Consider the following 24,297-nt stretch of genomic DNA (forward strand, 5'->3'; position numbering starts at 1 on the left):
GCAACACTACTTCTTGAGGGTTATTTGCCTGTGTTCAGCTGTGCCGTGTAGTTTACAGCAGACACAGGATTCCTTACAAGGCAATTGAGGAGGTGTGCAGATATTCTGTTGGCACAGCTATCTCACAAACATCCACCCTCACCTATGTCTACACCTCTGAGCATTTATTAGACACCCTCTCCAAAAAACCTCACTCCCTAGAGTTTAGCTGTAGATAGGGGAGAAGTGAAGGCTGCCAAACACTAGGTCATTTCAAACAGATACTTAGTTAAGTATGAAGTGTAAGAAAGAAATGCAAATGCTAATAAGGTATGAAAAAAGTGTGAACCTCACTTGTAATCAATGAAATGCAAATTTAAACAGTGGTATACCATTTTAAAGGAGCTCTGGTAGCTTAGTGGTTAGGAATTGGCCTGCGAACTGCAAGGTCAGCTGTTCGAAACTACCAGCTGTTCAGTGGGAGAAAGATGAGGCTTTCTGCTCCCATAAAGATTTACAGCCTCAGAACCCTATATAGGGTCGCTATGAGTCAGAACTGACTCCACGGCACATAACCACCACCATCATACCATTTTAGGAGTACTGGTGTGGTACTGTAGGATTGCACTGCACTGCTACTGCAAGGTCAGCAGTTCAAATCTACCAACAGCTCTCAGAAACCCTATACAGGGTCACTGGGAGTCAAAACCAACTTGGTGGCACTTAACAACATAGGATTTTTACAATCTAATTTAATAAATCCAATTCTGGACTGAGCGCTGTTTAACAGCTATAAAAAGTGTGGAGAAATTCCATTACCTTTTTTATTTTTCCTCTTGGGGGTGGATGGGTGGGTAGAAGTAATGAGCTAGGGTTAGGACTATGGCTAGGTTTAGACAAGGCTCAGGACTTCATTTAGTGTTAGGGTAACGGTTAGGACGAGTTAAAGTTAGAGGTAGGAGTTGCACTAGGGCTAGAAGTAAGGCTTTGTCTAGTTTTAGGGCTACAGTTAGGTTTATTTATTGATTTTTCTTGAAATCTACTTGATTTCCTCTTTATTAGGTGTTCTGGTGTGGCTCTGCAGGATAAGAAACTGGACTACAAGGTTGGTTTGAACCGCAACAGTGGTGGTTCACTCACCCGCCGCTCCTCAGAAACCTTGTACAGGGTCACTGTAGGTTGGAACCGAATTGGCGGCACTTAACAATAACAGGTCTGTTTTACTTTGAATACGTCTAAATCTGGGTTTTAAGTTCTGGGTGATTTTGTCATGTGTGTATGTTAGTCTCAGCTTGTTTACTTTGCTGGTTCTCTGTCCAAAGGATTCCCTTTAAGTATTTTTCATAAGGTTGATCTGTTTTTTGCAAATTCTTTTAATTTTTGTTTATCTGGAAATGTCCTATATTCGTTTTCATATTTGATGGGCAATTTTGCTGGGTATATGATTCTTGGTTGGCAATTTTTCTCCTTTTAGAGTATTGTATATGTCATCTCCTTGTCTTCTTGACAGGATGGTTTGTGCTAAGAAATCAGACCTTAGTCTCATTGGTTCTCCTTTTTCTGTAACTTTTCACTTTTCCAAAGCTGCTCTCGGGATTTTTTCCTTGTATTTGGTTTTGAAAAGTTTGATTATAATATGTCTTGGTAATTTCCTTTTGGGATCTGTTTGGAATTTGTTTGACTTTTTGTGTGGCTATCTTCTCATTTTTCATGATATTAGCAAACTCTTGGACAGTGTTCTCTATGGCTTTGTCTCTATCTGTTCTGGAATTCCAATTACCCAAAGTTATTTCTCTTGACAGTGTCCCACATAAATCTTAAGGTTTCTTTGGATTTTAAAATTATTTTTTCTGACTGTTCCTCTGGAAAATGACTATTGAGAGATTTGTCTTCAAGCTTACTGATTCAGTCTTCCACTGATTCAATTCTACTTTGCCCTTTCAATGTATTTTATCTATTTCTGAAATCTTAGTACTAAGATTAATCTTCTGGTTTTCTAACTGCTATTTTTGAATGGTTTTCAGTTATTTTGTCAAACTGTTCTTATATTATATTCCTGAATTCTTCCTTGCTTTCATCAATCTTTCTCTCAATTCATTGAAGGTATGTACCTAAATAGCATTCTTTTAAATTCCTATCAAGTGGTTCTGCTTCCATTTCTGCTGATATTTTCAGATTCCTTATTTTGATATCCTTGTTTGAGGCACTCTACCTTGTTTCTTCATGTAAGCTGAAATTATCTGTTTTCTCTAAGACATCGTGGTGTTGTTATATGTACAGTTGATGATTGTATATTGGTGTGTACTCAGGCACTCACCACCTGTCTCCTGGAGGAGGTGATAGAGGCTGGAAGGAAGTCTGAACACAATTCTCTGTTAGCACGTTGTGTACAGTAGTTTAGGGCAGGTTCCCACATCTCCAGAAGGACCCCAGGGTAAGGCTACGTAGGATGGTGTGCCACTTACTGCTGTGTCAGCTACGGCAGGACTGGCCATACCTCAGCTACTAGGAGGGCAAGAGAACAAGGGAGGACTGCACCCTATCCCACTGTCTCCCACCTGCAGCCCAGCCCTGTGCCTCAGACTACTGTATCTGCAACTGCCTGCTAAAGCTCAAGATGGCCATACCACTCCATTCCAGCTGACAGTCTGCCTGTTTCTCTTCTCTCTCACTGCTCCTGTTCAGCTTCCTCTTCCAGTCAGCACTCAGTCCACCTCTGTCCTGTCTTCTGAAGCTCAGTGTTCCAGGACCACCATCTGGATCTATTTTACTTAGTTTCCGATGTCTTGGTTGCAGAGGGTCTGCTCAGTGCCGAGGCCTACTCTGCTGTCTTGTCCCAGCTCTCACAATTCTATTATCTTTTCATTCCATTTTTCCACAAATGTTTGGAAGCACCCTTGTAGCAGTCTTTTGGCAAGGGTCTTTCAATCTCTAGGTTTCTGCATCTAAAAAACAGCCTTTCTGGAAAGGAATCTGGCAGGAGAGATCAAAAACCTTACAAATGTTTTGTATTTTTAATACATTACTTCCAAGATTCAATAAAAAATGTTGTAAGGATGTTTGACAGCAACATTATTAATAGTGTAAAATCAGAAATGATGCACAGGAGAGTGAGGTTAAATAAAGTATGGTACATCTATTAAGATATTAGAAGCAGAAAAATGTATGGTAGCGTAATGGTTATGAATCGGGCTGCAAGCCTCAAGATCAGCAGCTTGAAACTACCAGGTGTTCTGCGGGAGAAAGATGAGGCTTTCTGCTCCTGTAAAGCTTTACAGCCTCGGAAACCCTGTACAGGGTTGCTATGAGTCGGAACCCACTCCACAGCACATAACCACCACCACCACCACCACCATGTTGACTTTACATTTTGAAAAATGCTATCAATTTTAAGTATTAATAGGTCCCAAAACATCAACTATTTAATATGATCCAGTCTATGTTTAAGAAAAAGATAATAGTTTGTCTTTGAGTAACAGGATTATGCTTCCCTCTACCCTTTTATTTTTCAATGTCTTCCTTCTTCCTTTTCCATAATAAGCATATATTATTTTTATTAATTTGTTATGTGCTTGAGGAGGTGGTACAGAAAAGCATTCAGGCTTTCAGTAGCCTTCTGACTTGCTGATTTAGTTGCAGACTTATAATGGTTATAGAAATCTGATGACAAATTATGTTTACTAATACTACTTGCCACAAAATGAACTGCACCATACAAACTAATCAAAGGCAGCATACATTCCATCTAATGAAACCTAGTGATGATGAGAAATTAATTTTCTAAAGAGTACAACAAAAAGCAAACCTGACCTGTGCAATCAGACATAACAAAGTCTAGTGTTTACCAACTGTTTCCAGTGTCGACAGTGTGTTGTAAACATTTTCTGCCCATTTATCTTCACAATATCAAGATATACTTACCACAGCCTCAACTGCAGGTGAATTGTCCCCTACCACCAATAACGTACAACACCTGGGTACAGGCAAAATTAGAGATGTCATTAACAAATAAACACATATGCTTCATGGTATACTAAACTGCCTTTCATAGAGGCAAAGAGTCAGCAATTGAATGGGAAAACTGAGGGGCTTACTTTAATGTTTTTGTGTTATCATTTTGGCCCAGTAAGGGTCTTTCAATCTCCAAGTCTCTGCGTCTAGAAAAATAAAGCAGAAGCAATGTAGTTTTCAGGTAAAATCATAGCAACTTAGGTTATTTTCTACTCGTGAAAAGCGAAATGTTTTGAAATGTGAAAACTATCTTTTTTTGCCAGCTAATCAGGGAAGGGGACCCTTGTACACTTTGTTCAGGAGTAGCCATTTTAGTGCCTCCTGGCTCAACTCCACAGGGTTCTACAGTATGCAAAATGGAGGCAACTTCACAACTCAACAGCAATGTGCCTCTAATACTCATGTCCTAAGTAGTTTCAGAGAAACTAGTTTCAGAGAATGCATTCCTCAAGACAAAGGAATGACTTACATTTTTGGGGCCAAACACTTTTCTTGTAATTTTTTAAAGCTTTTTATATTTTTATATTTGTCTCTTCCACTTTGGTGAAATAGCATGACAGAAAACTCATCTCACACCACTAGAAAAAGTCATTTATTCTCCTTTCTTTATTCTTTAATTGCCAATTATCTTTTGAGACCTTGTCCACATTTAAGTGAAAAGACAGGAAACAACTATACCCGTTATAGGAACTCAGGAAGAGCTGGAGGTTTTCCTGGTTGATGTCTTGGGCAATATGCAGTCTGTAGGTTTGAATCAGATCCATATTGGCTTGCAACTCTTCCTAGAACAATTGAAAGAAGATACAAGTAAGCTTCTAAGGTACAGAACGAGTCCATCTTGCTTGGTTTGTACTCTCAATGCCCATGATGGGAACTTGTGCCGTGCATGATATACACTGATGTACTGGTAGGCTTAATGACTGAAAAATGTATTTGCATCAGACTAGTTCAGTACCATCGGTGCACCAAAGAAGCCCCATCAAGGAAAAAGTTGATAATTAACTCCAGCTGAAGTGCAAAATCTTAGCGCTCACTCTGGACTTCCTTACCTGAGGCACAGTGGAAACGGCACTAGAGAAGGATTCAAGTACGAACTGTGGAACTCAGGCAGGTCACCTAGTCATTCGGAACCTCAGTTCTTTATTTGTGTTTTTCATGTTAGCCATTTCTCATAAAAACAGAGATCGTTATGGTTTGTAAAATGGAGACAGTAAGCAGCACTCTGACAAGGCGGTTAAAGATTAAGTAAGTTTTATGAACTGAGGAGTACAAAACAAATGTTGTTGTTATGTGCCATGGAGTCGGTTCTGACTCAGATCGACCCTGTACAGGGTGGTTAAAGATTAAATAAGTTATATGAACTGAGGTGTACAAATGTTATTGTTGTTGTTATGTTCCGTGGAGTTGGTTCCGACTCATAGCAATCCTGTACAGGGCTTCTGAGGCTGTAATTTTTTTTTTTTTTTTTATGTTTTATTGTGAATTATGTGATAGTTTACATGGGAGAATATTAGTTTTACCTTCAGCCTATCGTGTATTATTTCATTGCCATGGTTACAATCCCCTCCATGCATCATCAACCAACTAAAGGGTATACCCTACAAGCCTGACCCCCGGTCGTCAGTACACAGCCCCTCTCAGTCACTGAAGCCTGGTCAAGTGGGTATTATCTGCAAGTGTGGGTGTTCTTGTGCATATGCCCTCTCTTTTTATCAGCTGGATGCTTCATTCTCCACTCTAGTCCTCTGTGGCTATGTCACTGACTCTGGGCCCAAAAGTCCCCAGGTCTTGCCACACTGCTGGCCAACCAGGTCTTCACCCGGGTTCACAGAAGTCTATTGAACATTGTAGGGCTTAGCTCACAGCTTCATTGCTGTTTTTCCCTCACTTCCCCTTATCAGTGATGAGCGTGGTCACCAATCAGAGCATGTATTCCCATTGAGTCTTAGTCTTGGAAGGGGGTTTACACTGAGGGGGCCCGACCACTTGCCTTGATGTCTCCTGGGCAAGCAACTTGCTTGTTCTTGTAGTAACAGTTGGTCTGCCTCTATTGTTTTGTATTTTTCCTGTAGATCTTTCTTTCAAGAAATATCTTCTGTTCTTCCAGCTGTTCCAGGCTGGTCTGCTCATCCTTTCTAATGGAAATTTCCCATCTCTGGAGATACTGGATGTGATTCAGGATTCCACCTATAGACTTACGTAATGCAGAGGCTCCACAGGAAGCCTCCTTCACTGGGCACGTTGTAGCCCCATTTTAGGTATTCCAATCAGTTATAGGCAGAAGACGGACTTACAAGCTTTCTGTGGTGATGTTTCTGGCTATTCCTTTCTCTCCCCCTCCAGTGTCTATTTTATAATATAATGCAAGGAAAACCAAGATTCAAAAGACAGCCAAACATCTTAACATTATTCCCCTCTTTTCCCCATTCCAACCATGTCTCAATCTCTGTATCCCAGAGCCCTGTTGTTCCAAAGTTGTGCATACATCATTATTTACTTCTGTTCCACTTAGCCCATGCAAACCTGCCTAATTGTTCTCCCATCTGCTTTGTTCTTCCATTCCCCTCTCCCTTCTTGTATATTGCCCCCCTCCCCAGCACCCAAACTATCCGGGTCTATTCCCTGCCCTGTGCTCCACCTTCCCCTCATCCCCCCACCACATCCCAGCAACCAGCAAAGAATCCACCCCCCTTTAGTATGGGTTCTTTTTCTTAGTCTTTTACAGTAGTGGTCCTATGCAGTAGTTCTCCTTTTGTGACTAATTTCACTCAACATAATGCCCTCAAGGTTCATTCATGTTAAGCAGTGGCTTGCAGCTTCCTTGTTATTTTTCAAGGTAGCATAGTATTCCATTGTGTATATGTACCACAGTTTGTTTACCCATTCTTCAGTTGATGGATGGACACTTTGGCTGTGAGGCTGCAAATCTTAACAGGAGCTCTGAGACCCTCATTTTTCTCTCACAGAGATGAACAGCTGGTAGTTTCGAACTGCTCACCTTGAGGTTCACAGCCCAATTCGTAACCAAATGGGAGGTCATTATTTGTCTTAATACCCATAAATTTATATAAGTATCTAATTCTTCACTGATACAATCAGAGTATTACTTCTGTATATATTGTTGTTAAGTGCCATTGAGTCGCTTCTATCTCAGAGAGACCCTGTATAGGGCTTCTGAGGAGCGACTGAGGAGCTTGAACAGCTGACTCTGCAATTTAAACCGATCTTGCAGTCCAGTGCATTAATCCACAGCGCCACACTAGGACTCTTATGTACATTCTTGTTAAGTGTTATCAAGTCAGAGCTGACCTATAGAGACTTTGTATAGGGTTTCCAAAGAGTGACTAGTGAGCTTGAACCACCAACATTGAGATTCAAAAGCCTATTATATACTATCCTTTAATAAAATGCATTATAGAATTATATATCACATTCAATTTATGGGATTTTATTTAGTCAATTTAGTATTTTTTTAATCTTATTACTATTACCATGGCACTTCACAACAACCACCGCCAATACTATTAAAGGCATAAAATATGGAAGAAACAAAATAGTATATACAATGAAAAGTAAGCTTCTCTTTCACCACTCATCTTCTAATGGTCCCTTTCTTGCTGGCTTTCTCAACCAGTTTCCAAATTCTTGTGTGCATATCCTTTTATGTACCTGTATCTATTACACACACACACACACATACTCAATAGGCAGTTTTAAGCAGAAGGGAAACTTTTAGCACTGGAAGAAAGTAATGTATTAGAAATAAGTCAGAAAATCAGAGAATCCAGGGCAATGTGTAAAGGTCACCATCAAGCTTTGAAGAGAAATACTGATATGGAGAAAAGAAAATGTTTTGAATTCTCACCACCATATGGGTGACGTAAGACAAGAAGAACATAGTTGGAATCTGCTCAAATGGATCAGAATCTACCTGAAATTGAAGGGCCCTGTAATAACTCCTAGGAAGTAGAATGAGTAACAAGTGAAGCAAACAGGAATTAAAGATGAACTGATCTAGCCAGCTCCAACTTCAGAGTCTGAAGAGAAACATGAGTGGCAATGTTTGAGATAAAAAGGGAAGAAATTATATTAGTATAAAATGGGTAAAACCAAGGAAATTTATTAGGCAAATCTATTGTGTATAAATTCCTCTGCCCTCCTCTCTTTTTATAAAATATACATGTTTGCTAGCTATACTGTTTTACACCTTGTTTTATAAAGGGGAGGGAGTATAGACACAGGATCCTGGTGTGGTGTTGTAGCACTGGATTGCTAACCAAAAGATTGGCAGTTCAAACCTTAAGCCACTACTCAAAAAAACCTATATAGGGTTGCTATGAGTTGGAACCGACTCCATGGCATTTAACACAATACAGATACAGAGAAGACACCATGTGAGAATCTAAAAGCCCAGTAGGCCAAGAAATGTCACTGGCAAAAAACTGAAAAAGAATTTTCTTCTAGAGCTGACAGAGAGAAAACACAGCTGTGTCAACACCCTCAATTTGGACTTCTAGCCTTTAGGGCTATAAAAAAATTCAAACTCAACAACCTATTCCTGGAAACTCGATACAGGGTCTCTATGAATCTGAAAGGTACTTATCAACAATTCCTTAATACCACCCCATTTTGTGGGACTTTATTATGGTAGCCCTAGGAAACTAAGACAGGAGTGTTTTGTGAAAAGATAAAGATGCTGCTATCAGCAGTTCCCTAAGGAAACAGCCCAGCCTGATCACTAACAGTGATAAGCCTCTGTGGTCCACCCAGCTCTAGCACCCTTTTAAACCCTTATTAAATATAAGCCGGAGTCCTAGTGTGGTCTGTGGGTTAATGCACTGGACTGCAAAGTCGGTCTGAACTGCAAGGTCGGCAGTTCAAGCTTACCAGTCGCTCCTTGGAAACCCTATACAGGGTCACTCTAGGTCAGAACTGACTGGACAGCACTTCACAACAACAAATTATACAAGAATTGCAAATCATGTGGGGAAAATCCCCGTCAGTTATCAATTTATGGTTTACCAACCTTAAATTTGTGTAACTGGTGTTGAAAACACATTTTTCCTTTGTTGGTCCTTTTTTTTTTTTTTTTTTTCAAATTTAGCACAGGAAATAGTGGCTCAGTGTGTCAGAAACCCCTACAGATCAGTTCCTGTTATATTTTCAGCCTACCTCACCTACCCATCCATAGGAGGGCCCAGTCTCTGGAGAAGGATACCATGTTTGGTAGAGTGGAGGGTTGGAAAAAAAGAGGAAGACCCCCCAGTGAGATGGATTGACACAGTGGCCGCAGCAATGGGGTCAGGCGTAGCAGTGATTGTGAGTTTGGCACAGGACTGGACAGTGTTTCGTTCTGTTGAGCATAGGGTCGCTATGAGTCGGTACTGACTCAATGGCACCTAACAACAACAACCCAACTTCTGTAGTAGTTCAGACTTTGTTTTAGGCAGTTGTCTCCTCAACCTGGTGAACAGCTCTATAGCCAGCTACAGCCCTCTGGTAAGCAGGCTTGTGTTTTCTGTGGAATCGCAGAGTTGTAAATTTTAGCCTTCAGACTCAATTAAGTTCTCAGTTCCTTCAGTGTTCACTCTCCCTTAGCCTAGAGGTTGTTGTTGGTGTGCCTTTGATTCAGTCCTGACTTACAGTGACCCTGTATAGATTTCCAACAGCAGTTGGTGGGTTTGAACTGCCAACCTTGACATTACTAGTCCAGTGCTTCTATTACAGAGCTTATATTACCTGGGCTCCCACAGGTAGCAAATGCTTTTTTCTTTTTGCCCTTGTTACTTCTGGGCCCTTTTATGGTCCTGTTTCACCCCTTCGAAAAGCTAATCATCTTCTACTAGTTAACAGGGATCCTGGTCTGGCATTCAAACCCACCTCAGAAACAGGATCACTATGAGTCTGAACCAACTCCAAGGCACTTAACAACACTAGTTAACCAGACTCCTGGTATGGTGCTGTAGGATAAGATCTGGACTGGTTACCACAAGGTCAGTGATTCAAATCCACCCTAGAAAGTGTTACTATGAGTAGGAACCTAGTGGGCTGCACTTAACAACAACAAAAACTAGTTAACACTGTTTTATATTAATTTTCTCTGATCAACATGTTGGTATGACTCTATCTCCTGAATAAACCCTGTAGAAACACTGCACAGAGGGGAGAAAGCATGACCACAATGAGACTGCTGAGGTGAGCATTACCAGGCCTTCTGCGCATTGAGCCACCAACTCCCACACTAAATGTTTTAATTTTTTTTTTTTTTTAAAAAAAGGACTAAAATCTGAAAGTGAAGCACTTTCCTTCCACCATCATCTTGCCACTGCAAGAGACTTCTAGCCTCTTAAACTACGGGAGAGTTCAATTTTTGTTTGTCATAAATCCTAACACTGAGCCAGCTGGAAAGATTCTGTTTCAGTGCTGGAAAGCAGAACAAAGTAGGGGGAATTGGGGACTTGTAGACAATAAATCGTTAACCTGCATAACACTAATGTAGAAAACAGAGTTTCAACACATGAAACTAAGCGATTTGAAGATAACAGAGAAAAATTCTGGAAATATTAATACTGTCACAGATTAAAATATTGTATCCATGAAAATGAACAGAACACTATAAAAAAGAATCTAAGTGTGAAAAAGAAGAAAGTATCCTTGCAACTTAAAAAAATCTGATAGTGGAAAACAGATTGGAAGGCAAAGGTGAGAAAATCTAGCAAACAACAGAGGTAAAGACATGTACAAATAACATCGTGATAAATAGAGAAAAGGTTGCCTTGTCAAAGACTTCATTTTATTCGGCTCCACCATCAACACTCGCGTATGCAGCAGCCAAGAAATCAAATAACACACTGCATTAGACCTCTTTCTTGAGCCAAGATTTCAGTTTGAAGATTTTTAAGGTGTACCTGACCCAAGCTACAGTATTTCCAATTGCCTTATATGCATGTGAAAAGTTGTACAATGAATAAGGAAAAATGTAGAAGAATAGTTGCATTTGAATTATGATGCTGGAGAAGATGAAAGTACCATGAACTGTCAGAAGAACAAACAAATCTGTGTTGAAAAAAGTACAGCCAGAGTGCTCCTTAGAAGCCAGGATGGGGAGACTTTATCTCTCCTATCCAGTCTCTGAAGAAGGATGAGAAGGACGTCATGCTTAGTAAAGTGGAGAGTCAGCAGAAAAAGAGGAAGACCCCCGATGAGACGGATTGGTGCAATGACAGCAACAATGGGTTTGAGCAAAACAACAATCGTGAAGACGGGCAGGACTGAGCAGTCTCCTGTTAGGGTGTGCAGAGGGTCACTGTGGACTGTAACTGACTTGATGGGACGTAACAACAACAGTTGTGTAACAGGTAAAGAAGACTGAATCAGGTAATAGTCAAATTAGATGAAAACAGTACAATAGCTAATGTGTTTCAATATACTGACAAGCAGACTTATATACCAGGGAAGAGCTTAGTGGCTGAATTGTTGACAATACACTGAACAGCAAATAACAAATACAAACAACACAAAAACAAGAAAGACTATTATTAACTCAAAAGAACAAAATGTCATAGAGAAAATGAAAAAGTCATCAGTTATGAATAAACATTTATATAGTCATGATACGTAAATACTAAAAATTGATCTAACCTAAATTATGGAATAATTGGGTGGTGGGAAATACAAATGTGCATGTCATGGATTGAACTGTATTCCTCCAAAATATGTGTCAGCTTGGCTGGGTTGTGATTCTGAGTGGTGTGGCAGTTATGTGATGATCCCCTATCATGTGGTAAACCAGTAAGAGAAAAAGGGTGGGTTGTAATACCCTTAATCCCATCTCAACTCTGATCAGATGTCAGGGAGTTTCCCAGAGGTGTGGCCTGCAACCCTTTTAATTGACAAAAGATAAACGGAGAAAGAAGGAACGGAGAAGGGTGACCTAGTACCACCAAGAAAGACGAGTTGGGATGGAGTGTGTCCTTTGAGTCTAGGATCCCTGCTCCTAGACTCACGCAACACTGATGCCATGATGAATAAAAACCTACAAGGAACACTAGGCCTATAAATGCTAAAGGAGACAAGGCCCTTTCCCCAGACCCAACAAAGAGAACAAGTCTTCCCCTAGAGCTCGCATTCTGAATTTGGACGTCTGCCCTCCTAGACTGTGAGAGGATAAATTTTTGTTTGTTAAAGCTACCATTTGTTTTATTTCTGTTATAGCAGCAACAGATAACTAAGATAACAGGCTATAGGGCAGGGTATGTGTGTGTGAGAGAGAAATAAATTGCTGTCTTTAATGGAGAGTCAATATAAAATACCTACAATTGAAAAACCAGCAAAAGGTAATATAAGCATATTTAGAGAAATGGTGAGGCCGGGTGTGGCATTGTGGGTTAATGTGCTGGACTGCAAAGTAGGTTTGAACTGCAAGGTCAACAGTTCAAGCTCACCAGGTGCCCCTCGGAAACCTTATACAGAGTCACTATGGCACAGAACTGACTCGATGGCACTTCACAACAAGAAGAGAGATGGCAACAAACAATAGAGTGCTTCCTTCCAAAAAGCCATGTATAAGAATGTTTATAGTGTTTCAGCCATAAACTACACAATGTTTTGTGTCCTATCAAAATATGTGTCAACTTGGCTAGGCCATGATTCTCAGTGGTTTGGCTGTTATACAGTGATATAATCTGGCAGTTATATAATGATGTAATCAGCCAATCAACAATAGGGGATTAGGGTGGGGCACAACACCCTTAACAAGTCACAGTCCTTATCTGATGAAAGGGGAGTTTCCATGGGCTGTGGCCTGCATAACCTTGTTTCTTATAAAAGATAAAAGGAGAGAAATGTGAACAGAGGGAAGGACCTCAGGATCAGCAAGAAAGAAGAGCTGGGAGTGGAACATATCCTTTGGACACAGGGTCCCCGTGATGAGAACCTCCTAGACTCAGGAGAAGATTGGTGCTAAAACACCTGAAGATCTCCAAGGAATGCCGGGTCCACAGATGTTAAAAGGAGACACGAACCTTCCTCCAGAACAGAGAAAAAAAAGCCTTCCTCCTCTAGAGCTGAACCTCTAGCCTCCCATCCTGTGAGAGAACACGTTGTTAGTTGAAGCCATCCCACTGTGCTATTTCTGTTATAGGAGCACTAGATAAGACAACAGAAGAATAGATCAATAATGTGTGGAGTGGTATATTGCTGCAGTGGACTACAACATAACACTAAAAACAACCAACTACTGATACGTGCAGTGACGTGACATAGGACCTATGTTAAGTACAAGAGGCCAAACACAGAAGAGCACATACTGTGTGTTTCTCCTTTTTTTTTTTTTGCATATGTTAAGTATGGTACTTTCAAAGAAAATGAATATTTTTGTCTTAAATTTACTACTGAATCTGAACAGTTTTGCTAAGCACTGATATGGTAGAAAGAAAAGTAATCAATTGTTTATTGTTATTTTTTTTGTCATTTGGTAGCATTTTATACACAGGCTTTGATCTTCAGAATACCCTGAATTCAGCAGAAAAACCTTTAAATGAAGTTTTGCAGAATAACAACTTCTCGGCAGTCAAAACTTAGACTGTAAAAAAATATATGCAAAACATACTTTTCTGAAAACACTTAACTTTGAACAAAGGACCAAACTACACAAATACAGAATGAAAACAGCATTTCAACGCCACCAAAAGTAGTCGTCATCAAAGGTGTAAAAGTCACCTCACTTCACTAGGCACTGTTTGCTTTTTTAAACAGGAGACGATAAGAAATATTGTCCACAATCAATATCCCAACTCTAGGGCATGTTTTAGAAAGTCTTCAACTTCAAGCTTCAATAGCCGGGAGGAGAGTATGATGATATCAGGAACTTGATCTGTATACTCCATGACGTAGTAGGCAGAAGTGACTGCCCTCTGTCCAGAGCAGCTCTCCATCCTCCTCTGTCCCTGGATGATCTGCTCTAGTTTTCTATGACAGCTACGACCATCCTCTGTCATAGTAATCCTGACTGCATGAGCTGCCATAGGTAGGTCTCCCCATACAAATTCTGAGTGTTAAGAGTATGTTTTCTTTTTGTTATGGAGAAATCAAATCTAATCCTTCGACCATCAAGCTCCATTCCAATGACACTCTCTTTAACTTCCTTGGCATCATCTACATTTTCAGTATATACAAAGGCAAATCCTCCTGAACATCTAGACTGCTGGTCATATATAACAGACACATCAGCAATGGAGTCATACTCAGAGAACAGTTCTTTTAGACCTCATTCTGTGGTGTATAGACTCAACCCTCAAACTCCAAGACAACAGTTGGGATCAGGATTTGCCTGATTCCCAACATGACACTTGCTCGTAGACATCAGAGAATGACTATGTCGTCTGCGATCATCTTGAAATGTAAGACTTGTTATAGGATCATCTATGTAAATGGGACCGAGAATGTGATCTTGTGTAATACCTTCAAGAACTTATTCTGGATCTAGACTTAGATTCAAATCTGGACCTGGACTTTGATCTGGAATACCTGAAATCTTCCTTGGAATGGGATCTTGCAGGGGTATGCCTTGCAGATTTCCCAGATCCATGAGCACTTTCACTTCTGGAAGCAAAATGGGATTCTCGCTCACCATAGTTCTATTTGCAGCTGTTGCACATGACTCCTGACTACAGTTGGTGTTCCATGCACTTCAATCGAAGCTGTCAATCTCTTGGGCCTTCTTTACAGAGGCTTCATGACAGCCTTGCAGAATGCACTACTTCGAGAACTGCTCAGAGACAAAGCATTCCACATCGCCTCCGCAGAGGCTCTTGTATTTCTACTTTTATGAAATTCAAGAACAGGAAAAACAAATCTATAGAAGTAACAGAATAACGAATACCTTGTTGGGGAGATTAGTAGTAGGAAAAAGCACTAGGAACCCTTTTGGAGTGATGGAAATGTTCTATATCCAATCTTGACTTGGAGAGTAGTTATATGAGAGCATACTTAGGTAAAAGGTCACTAAAATGTATTATTTTTGCACTTTATGGTATGTAAGTCCTGGTATGGAACTGAGGGTTAATGCAAACTCGGTTAGAACTGCAAGGTTGGCGGTTCAAGCTCACCAGCTGCTCCTTGGAAACCCTATACAGGGTCACTATGGGTCAGAACCGACTCTACAGCATATAACAACAATAACAACATATGTAAGTTATATCTAAATTAAAGAAAGTAATATGAAGGCAAAACCCAAAAGACACAGTAAGAGTCATAAATGGTTGTCTCTAAGAAGCAAAAAAAAAAAAAAAAAGATTTTTTGTAACAAGCTTTTGTATTCTTTAAAATATATATGAATGTATAACTTTGATAAAAATGTACTCTACATAAACAAAGGCTCTGTGGTTAGCCTGACCTCAATTCAAATGTTAGCTCCACCACTTACTAGCTGGATGTAACAGTGGCAAGTTACGTTGCCTCTCAGTTTTCTCTTCTAAAAATACGGCCAATAGTAATCATGTGAAAAATTACTGAAATTGTGCATCTAATGTACTTACCACAGTGCCTGGCATATCATCAGTATCTGGTAACTGCTAGTTTTCTTTCAACGTACTATTTTCCTTTGCATATTTAAAAATAAACTTCACAGACTGCAGTTGAATATACATTACACCATTTGTACTGTCCTCAATTCCCCACTCCAGACATCGCAGGGCTCTCTGACCTCACTGTTTATCTATTCCATCACTGTTTTATAGGTCATTCTGCTCATTTTACCCTTTATAAAAAGAGGACTGTCTCCCTGCTTGAACCCTCTGCCTAACTTGATAATTCTCACTTTCTCTTGGTTGGCTTCAGTTTCCTCACTGAAGGAGGGTTGGAGTGAATGATCTGTAAGGTTCTTTTAGTACTAACATTTCATGGTTTCTTTTTCTCTGAAGTTTCTATTTCTGTGAAGCCTTTCCCAGACCTCATTGTGTCTCTAAAAGTGCTTGGTGAAGCACGTGATGTTGTCAAACAATAACAGATGGCATGCTGCTTACAGGGAATGAGTGGGGGAGATGCTTTTTCTCTCATTTCTCCAAGTCACAGGAACCATATGACACTAAGGAAGATTAACCTTTGCTAGGCCACAGGCATCGGAACCTGCTCTGGAGGTCTCATCTACTATGATCAGGCAAACTCTGAGGTAGCCCCTTCTTTGTTGAGTTAAGATTAGGCTTTGCACATAAGCCAATGGACACAGCTCTCCTAGATGAAGTGAGCACTTACCTGCCCAAAGTGATGAGCCAAAATAATGTCCACAACATTGGTTGTCAGGCATGTTATCTGAAAAGATAAAGACTGTGGGTCAAGGGAATAAGTGTATGGAAAAATTCATCAAGCTGTCCCCTTATGATCATTTTATTGTAGATATGTTATCAGTCAAAAACAAATCACTCAGTATCATACTTTTCTAGGAAACAGTAATTTCAGACAGACATGAGAACAAAGAAATAAGTTAGGGAAAAAAACAAAAACAAAAAACAGTCTCCTTTCCAGGAGTAATATTAGAATGCTTTGAAGCAGACAGCTTGTGGATATGCAGGCCATTCCTTCTTTGAAAACTTGAGACACACAATTCATAGCTATTTACGATTTCATTCCTGCCCATGTTTCTGTATTTGCAGTGGATTTGTGGCTGATTGGGCCAGACTTAAAACCACTCCCAAATCATCTGTGAGACCCAAAAAAAAAAAAAATTTTTTTTTTTCCATTTCTCCAGTTTTTGCTATCTTAATTTCAGGGAGTGGGAGGAAACAGCTATGTTTATAGAATGTTCTCACATTATGAACATTTTTCTCCTAATTTTTCCCATTTGAAAACGATGCTCCTCACAGAACAATAAATGCAGCAATATGTACATGTATAAACTGTTAAGTCTATTTTCAGACAAATTTCCAACTCAAATTATGTTGCTGAGTCCCCTTAAATCTTCCTTGGTTTTATGCTCAATTCGTATTGTTGACCTGAATTAGAGATGAAGTATTGAGCTTGGAGTAGGAATGGAGAAGAGGAGATCAAGGAGGCATGATAAATGGCAAAACAGGTTCACACAGTCCTAGAAAGATGAAGGAAAATGTCCAGAAATCTTCATGAGTTAGAAATTAAATAATGAGAATAGATACGCAATATCCCTTCATGTTTTAATACTCAAAAGGCTATTCTGATGTCTTAGAAGAATTTTTTATTAGAGTCATTATTGAGAATGTTTAAGTAAATTTTTACATGTCTTAGACAGTAAACAGAACTAATTATAAGAAAATGAGGCTATGAGAAAAAATCCTACAGCATCTAAAAACAGCCATGCTAATTTATATACAACGTCCAAACTAGGGTACGCATCATTTCTCCAAAACGGAAATGTGGAAAGGAATCCATTTTTAGAATCTGGTCTGCTGGTAGATGGAATATTTTAACATTTAAAAATAATTATAAAATTAATATATGATTGCACTCACTCTTTGGAACTCAGGTTTCAAAGACCAGGTCATTATGCAAAATTGGCATATGCAAAATTGCAGGCTGATGATCACATCAGATCACAAAATGCAGGATGACAACATCATTAAACATGCGCCAGACTGTACTGTAACCACCAGATTATTACATAACTATCAAATCACTGAGAGTCACGGTCCAGCCAAGGTGACACATAGTCATAACCATCACATTCATGGTTACTCTTGGCTTGCACCTCAGTGTTCGTTTCTGCAAGGTATATACATCATTAATGAGCAAAATAGTCTCACAGATTTTTCACTCTTGAGGTAAATGCAAAAAGGTAGATAATGACATAGTTGGAAGTGAGGAGCAGGTATATAATAGAAAATTAGGAAAATACAAGATGGCTTGAAAAAGTTCATGGAATAATTCCATTATCTTTTCATTCAATTTTTCTGTGAACTTTTGAGCTCACTCATATATAATATGATAAGGCAAATAAAAATCACCTGTAATGCACCCAGCCAAAGAAAACTACTAGTAACATATTATCTTCTCCTTTCCTCTTATGAATATATATATTTAACAAAATGGGGTTTTATTTTATATAGTTTCTTCCTGCTTTTAGTTGACATTATGAGAATTTTCTCATGTCCTTAAATAACCAAATAACATAAATTTTAAGGGTTGCATAGTATCCCATTTTATGGTTGTATCATAATATCCTGTATCTGTTCTGTATTAATGACACTTAGGCTGTTTCTTTCTGCCTCATCAACAATGAATGAATGCTTCTGTGAATACTCTGACTCTGTCATTTACAAGCCGTCTGATCTTAAGCAAATGACTCAGTGTCCTTGTTAGGTAATAATGATACTACTTCACTGTGTAGTCCCAAGAATGAAAAGTTTAAATATGTTTTTAAAATTTAAGAACAGTGTACAATATTTAACAAAATGTGTTAGATTAAAAAAAAAATCTTGTATCTAAAGCTTTAAAAGTATCACTAATTGTTTCAAGAAATTAAAGTCATGCACAGGCAAATCTGCTGCAAATGACCTCTTTAAGGAGTTCAACAGCAAAACTGTCACATTGAGGACTAAGGGGTTCCTAACCTAAGCCATGGTATTTTCAATTGCCTCATATGCATGTGAAAGTTGGACAATGAATAAGGAAGACTGGAGGAGAACTGATGCACTGAATTATGATGTTAGCAAAGAATGTTATATATACCATGGGTCGCCAAAAGGCCAAACAAATCTATTTTGGAAGAAGTCAGCTGGATTGCTCCTTAGAAGGGACAATAATGAGGCTTTGTCTCTTGTACTTTGGATATGGTATTAGAAAGTACCAATCCCTGGAGAAAGACATCATGCTTGGTAAAGTGGAGGGTCAGTGAAAAAAAGAGAAAGTCCCTAAGTGAGATAGATTGACAAGGTGGCAGCAACAATGGAATCAAACATAACAGTTGTGTTTCATGCTGTTGTGCACAGGGTCACTATGAGCAGAACCAACTCAACATAGACTCAGCACAGAGCCAGAGCACTTATTATAAGGCATTGTTAATAGGTAGAGAGATCAACAATAATAATTGTTTCCTTATTTTATGAAATTACTCAATCTTACGGTTTAATTATCAACAAAAATTCTTGATCTATGTGGCAAATCGGGCGTTAGTATTTTGGAGACTCCCTCTAATGATCTTAACATGAACATTTATGGCAACAAAGTATTCAGAGGCAAGCATTTGTTTAAAAATGAGATTATATTAGGTTATCTGTTACTAGTTAATGAAGGTTTAGGTTATTTTTCTGTCTGGAAAACTTTTTAACATCACTGATTAAATCTAAAACCCGATGTTGTTGCTGTTAATAATTCAAATCTCTTTAATTTCCAACCTAAAAGCAGTGAATTCTTTCTTTAGTACAGGTAAGCTCAATGTAAATGGAGTGTGTTTTTTCCCTAATTGCTTCTTCTTTCTTGTTTGGTGCAGGATTGTTTATATTTTAAAGTCATTAGTATACTCTTTAGATTCTTATGTCTTTAAACAAATTTTAGTGGTCAGATGTTTTCATTTTCAGATCACATAATCAATAATCCACATATTTTGGGAAGTACCTGCACAAATAAGCTGTTTGGGTTAACTGGAAAGAGTAATTCATTCATTCATTTCATTCCTTAAGAGACTGAAAATGCAAACCAGGCTAGGAAAAGGTATTTGTAATAATACATGTACCAACAAAGGACTCAGATGCAGACTACATTAGGAGGGGGCTTCAAAATATCAGTGGAAAAAGAGGATTAAAAAGTAATGGAATTTTCCCATGAACTTTTTAAAGCTCCCATTAAAAATCTCTTAAAGATGAGTAACAAAAGGACCAGTAAGTGTGGCACTGTAGGATAAAGCACTCAACTGCAAGGTTGGCTTGAACTGCAAGGTCAGCAGTTCAAGCCCACTAGCCACTCCTTAGAAACCCTATACAGGGTTGCTATGAGTCAAACCGACTCGATGGCACTTAACAACAACAACAACAAAGCTGATTAAAAAAGAGTCCTGGTGTTGTGCTGTAGTACCAGCACTGGACATCAAGGTTGGTTTGAACCACAAGGTTGGAGGTTCAAACCCATCAGCTGCTCCTCAGAAACCCTACATAGTGCCACTATGAGTTGGAACTGACTTGACGGCACTTAACAGCAACAACAAGCCAATTACAAAAAAAAAAAAGAAAAAGAAAAAAGCAAAGACCTATATAGGTTCTTCACTAAAAACGGTACTCAAATGACCAATGAATTTTAGAAAAAAAATCATTGTTCCATCAGGGAAATGCAAATGACAGTCAAGCATTATTTACCCAGCAACATAGCCTAAAAATTAAAAGATGGTACAATTGAAAACACTTTTATTTGTAGTGCCCAAGAGTATTTTGGTGATATGCACATATAAAAATAAACTAGTATTATAATTAAACTATCCATCTTTTTCAAAAGTTAAAGGGAATGATAACTTCAAATGTTAGTGAGGATGTGGAACAAATGAAACTTTCATATGTTGCTGGCAGCTGTGGAAATTGCTCAAACACTTTGAAAAATCTTTGGCAATCTCCACTGAAGCGAAACATACAACTACCCTATCGCCCAGCAATTTCAATCCTGGGTACAAACCCAAGAGAAACGAATGCATATGTCTACTGAAAAACATGCAAAACATAATAATCAAATAGTGGAACCTATCTTGTGTAGGTAAACAACTGACTTCTAACCAGCAATTAAAATGTACTACTATTAAACACAACATGAATGAATCTCACAGATAAAATAAATAAAAGCAGCTAGACAGAAAAGAATACTTATTCTATGACTCTAGTTATGCAAAATTTAAAAATGGTAAGTAATAAAATCAATTTATGGTATCAGAAGTCAGAAAAGTGGTTAGTACCAATTAGGAAAAAGCATAAAGGAACCTGAACTATATATACCTCAATGACAAATTTTAAAGATAGGCCATTTTGAGAAGGGACCAAGAGATGAGCCGATGAACACCTTCATCAGTGCTTACTTTGGAAGCTGCCCAGTCTATCCAGCCTTTAGCACAGGGGTCAACATTAATGAGCACAAGACCTTCCACAAGCTCTGGATGACTGAGCTGAAAGATGAGACAAAACAACAGTAAGAAAATGCCACTTCCAAGATTCTTTTTTATTAAACTGTGATTTGGGTGGAAGTTTATACAGCAAATTTGTTTTCTATTCAACCATCCATACACATTTGGTTTTGTCACACAGATTCCAAGGTTTTTCTATAAAAATAAAAAAGTACCATGGTTAATCAATTCTTTCTATGCTTAATGCCTCAGATGTGTTAAGACTTAAGTGAGGTGTTTAGAAGAAAAGATATTTGGAGAAATAACTTTTATAATCTTAGCATCTGGAAAACCAGTCTCTTAGAAACTATCAAATGCCCTTGCTTTGCAAGGATACATGGGAGAGACAAGTCTTTATTTTCTTTCTATGACAGAGGATAGTACCTGGAGTGTCTGCAGTTGCTTAGACCATGGTGGATCTTATCTGCTGGGGAAATGCCCTGGGATCTACTTGGCATAAGGGACTGCTTAGACCAGGGCTTCAAACCAGTTCTTCCTGGTCCAGTCACAGCTGATGAAGCAAAACCAGAACAGACCCGATTTTGTAAAATGAAACATTAGCCACAATGGGAAAAATTATAGCTTAACAACCTTGCTAGGAACTTAATCTTCCTTAGAAGACAGGGGCAGCATGTGTGTTACACAGCAACCAAATCCCTTGAAATGCAGAGTTGGAAAGAGCAGTGCCTCTCCCGCCAAACGTGGTGGCTGACCACACAGCTTTGAGTACGTGTTGCTCCCCACAGTCTGGACAATAATCCAGTCTACTGAAAGGGTACACTAACCTTTTCCAAGACTCCCATTCCAGGCTTTTACCTGTAATTTTTCCCATTCTGTATTGTTCTGCTTTACCCAATTTAAAAGAATTTGACTCTGCTCCAATTTCACTCCAGCGGCTATGACTGAAACAATGAACAGGGCTGAAGTTCTGGCTTAGACCTAGACCATTCTTCCCTGAGTAGGTAACAGCACCCCAAGAAGAGTATTCTATCACCTAAGAGGCACTTTTCAAGAAGTTCCTTATTGTAGGGTTTACATGAACTTTAACCCAAGAATTTGGTCTTTGTCCTTGATTTCTGAGAGGTAACGTCTAGAATCCTGGAATTTCTCCCATGATTGAAGTGTCTATGACAAGGCTTCCAGACCACACTGGAGGGCTGATGCATATAAGGATATAAGGTATTTCTTGGGTAGGGACTGGGGTAGGACTCATGGTTCAGTCAACCATGCCTACATTGAAAAAAAAAAACGCAAAAACAGTGTCAGTCAATTGTGACTCATGACAACCCCACATATGTCAGAGTAAAACTGAGTGCTGTGATCTTTCAGATCACCAGACCTCCAGGTCTTTCTTCAAACATGCTAATTTTTCAGCTAGTATCTAAGTGTTTAACAGTTTGCTTCATTCATGGACTCCTACATAATGAAGCCCAAATAATGACACCTCAGAGCTCCCTGGTTGGCAAAAGACACTGATGTGCATAGCAGGGTAGAGGGCAACTCAAAATTTGCAGCCAGCAGAACAGAAGTGACAGAATTGTGGGGACGCCAGGCTGGCAGCTAGTTGGTGTCTGAAGTCTTGGGCAGACCTGACAGTTTGGAGTCCTGTAATTTGTGAGATCTGGCCTAGCTCTGGTGGTTAGGAGGACCAAGTGCTACATGTGCAGTCAGTGTAAGAACAGAGAGGCTGAACTGATAAAATATTGATTTCATATTAACATCAGTTTGATTGACCTTTATAGTCTGGTGTCAGAGAAGTGTGATTTTGATTTCTCCTCATCCTTATTTAAAATCAAAAGGAATGTTTCTAATTCTAACTTCAAAACTCTCTAGCTTACCTTTCAATTTTTTTTTCTGATTACAGTGATTATATTCACTGAAAATTCGATAACCAGAGAAACTATTAAAAAGGCAGAAAATAAAATCTCACATATCATCTTATCAAACAGCAAACCCTGTTAATATTTTGATATATTTCCTCCCAGTTCTTTCCTATGCTTATGACAAACTTCATGTGAAACTGTATGTTAACTCTTATTTGTTAACGTTTATAAATATCTGCACAAAATTTCATCATAAGAAGACTCTAAGCCTAATTTTTTTTTTTTGGTTTACCTTATTTTTTTAAGTGTTTTATTGTGAATTATATGATAGTTTACATGGGAGAACATTAGTTTTACATTCATTCTATCATACATCGTATTGTTCAATCCCCTCCATGTATCATCAACCGACCGAAGGGTATATACCCTGCAAACCTGCCCCCTACACTATCCTCCCCCCGAGTCTTCAGCACACAGTCACTCTCCCTCTCTGGATCTCAAGTCCCCAGCTGCTCCATCGCTCCACGTCATTGTCTCTGCCTCCATCTCATCTAAGCCTAATTTTTATTGATGATGTACTGCCCTCACTTGTGGTTTTTCAGGTATTGTAAATATAGTATAAGGTTTAATACAAACAACAAAAACCCTGACACACGCTCCAAAGCAGTAGCAGGCCACTTCACACAGCAGTAGTAGCCCAGGTAGTGTCCCGAGGCCATCATGACTAATCTTCCTTGTACTTACTGCAAATCTGCTGAGGATATAAGCTCCAGCTCCAACTCCAATCCCAATGATGCCTTTCAGACTGTGAATGGGACATACCAACATTGAAAGAGTTAATTCCATTCATAGGCAGCATGGTATAGAACCTAACTTGGCTGCTAACTAGATGTGAGAATTTGGGCAAGTTTCTTTAACCTTCTGAGCCTCAGTTTCTTACCTATAAAATAAAAGATACCATCTTTCTTTTATGGTGATTTTTAAGGGTTAAGTTAAATATGATTAAAACCTGGGAGTTATCCTCAACAGCTCAGCAATTATCCAATCCATCAACAAGGTCTCTAGAGTTTACCTCAAAAATATTTTTTAAACTGTCTACTTCTCTTTATTGCCTCAACAGCATACAGTAAAGCAAGCTATCATTATCACCGCCTGCACTATTGGTTATTTTTTGGGGTTTTTTGAGTGACTATATAAAATTAATTTATTAACTTGCCTAACATAAAATTCTTAAACCTAAAATTATCATAATATAAAGTTATAAGCATATTTAAGTAGCATGCTTAGTACTTTATAACAAAATGTTTCCTTGTTCTCTGAATTAATTCCTGCCTTTTTTTATTCCAACACACACGTTTATACACATACACTCTAAAAAAA

At 38.8% G+C, this 24,297-nt stretch overlaps 1 protein-coding gene across 1 annotated transcript in view; it reads right to left on the bottom strand.

The window, feature by feature from the left end:
• The window catches only part of NDRG3 (NDRG family member 3), a 41,870-nt gene that overhangs the window by 12,267 nt on the left and 5,306 nt on the right, over window positions 1–24,297 (bottom strand). Inside the window, exons 4-9 of the mRNA XM_006875727.1 lie at window positions 23,662–23,722; window positions 21,011–21,097; window positions 16,243–16,299; window positions 4,669–4,772; window positions 4,074–4,136; window positions 3,901–3,952 (exon numbers count right to left, since the gene is read on the bottom strand). Of these exons, the coding sequence (XP_006875789.1) occupies window positions 3,901–3,952; window positions 4,074–4,136; window positions 4,669–4,772; window positions 16,243–16,299; window positions 21,011–21,097; window positions 23,662–23,722 (424 nt within the window). The remainder of the gene's footprint in view (window positions 1–3,900; window positions 3,953–4,073; window positions 4,137–4,668; window positions 4,773–16,242; window positions 16,300–21,010; window positions 21,098–23,661; window positions 23,723–24,297) is intronic.

Source organism: Chrysochloris asiatica, unplaced genomic scaffold, assembly GCF_000296735.1.
Source record: "Chrysochloris asiatica unplaced genomic scaffold, ChrAsi1.0 scaffold00337, whole genome shotgun sequence".
Classification (NCBI taxonomy): Eukaryota; Metazoa; Chordata; class Mammalia; order Afrosoricida; family Chrysochloridae; genus Chrysochloris; species Chrysochloris asiatica.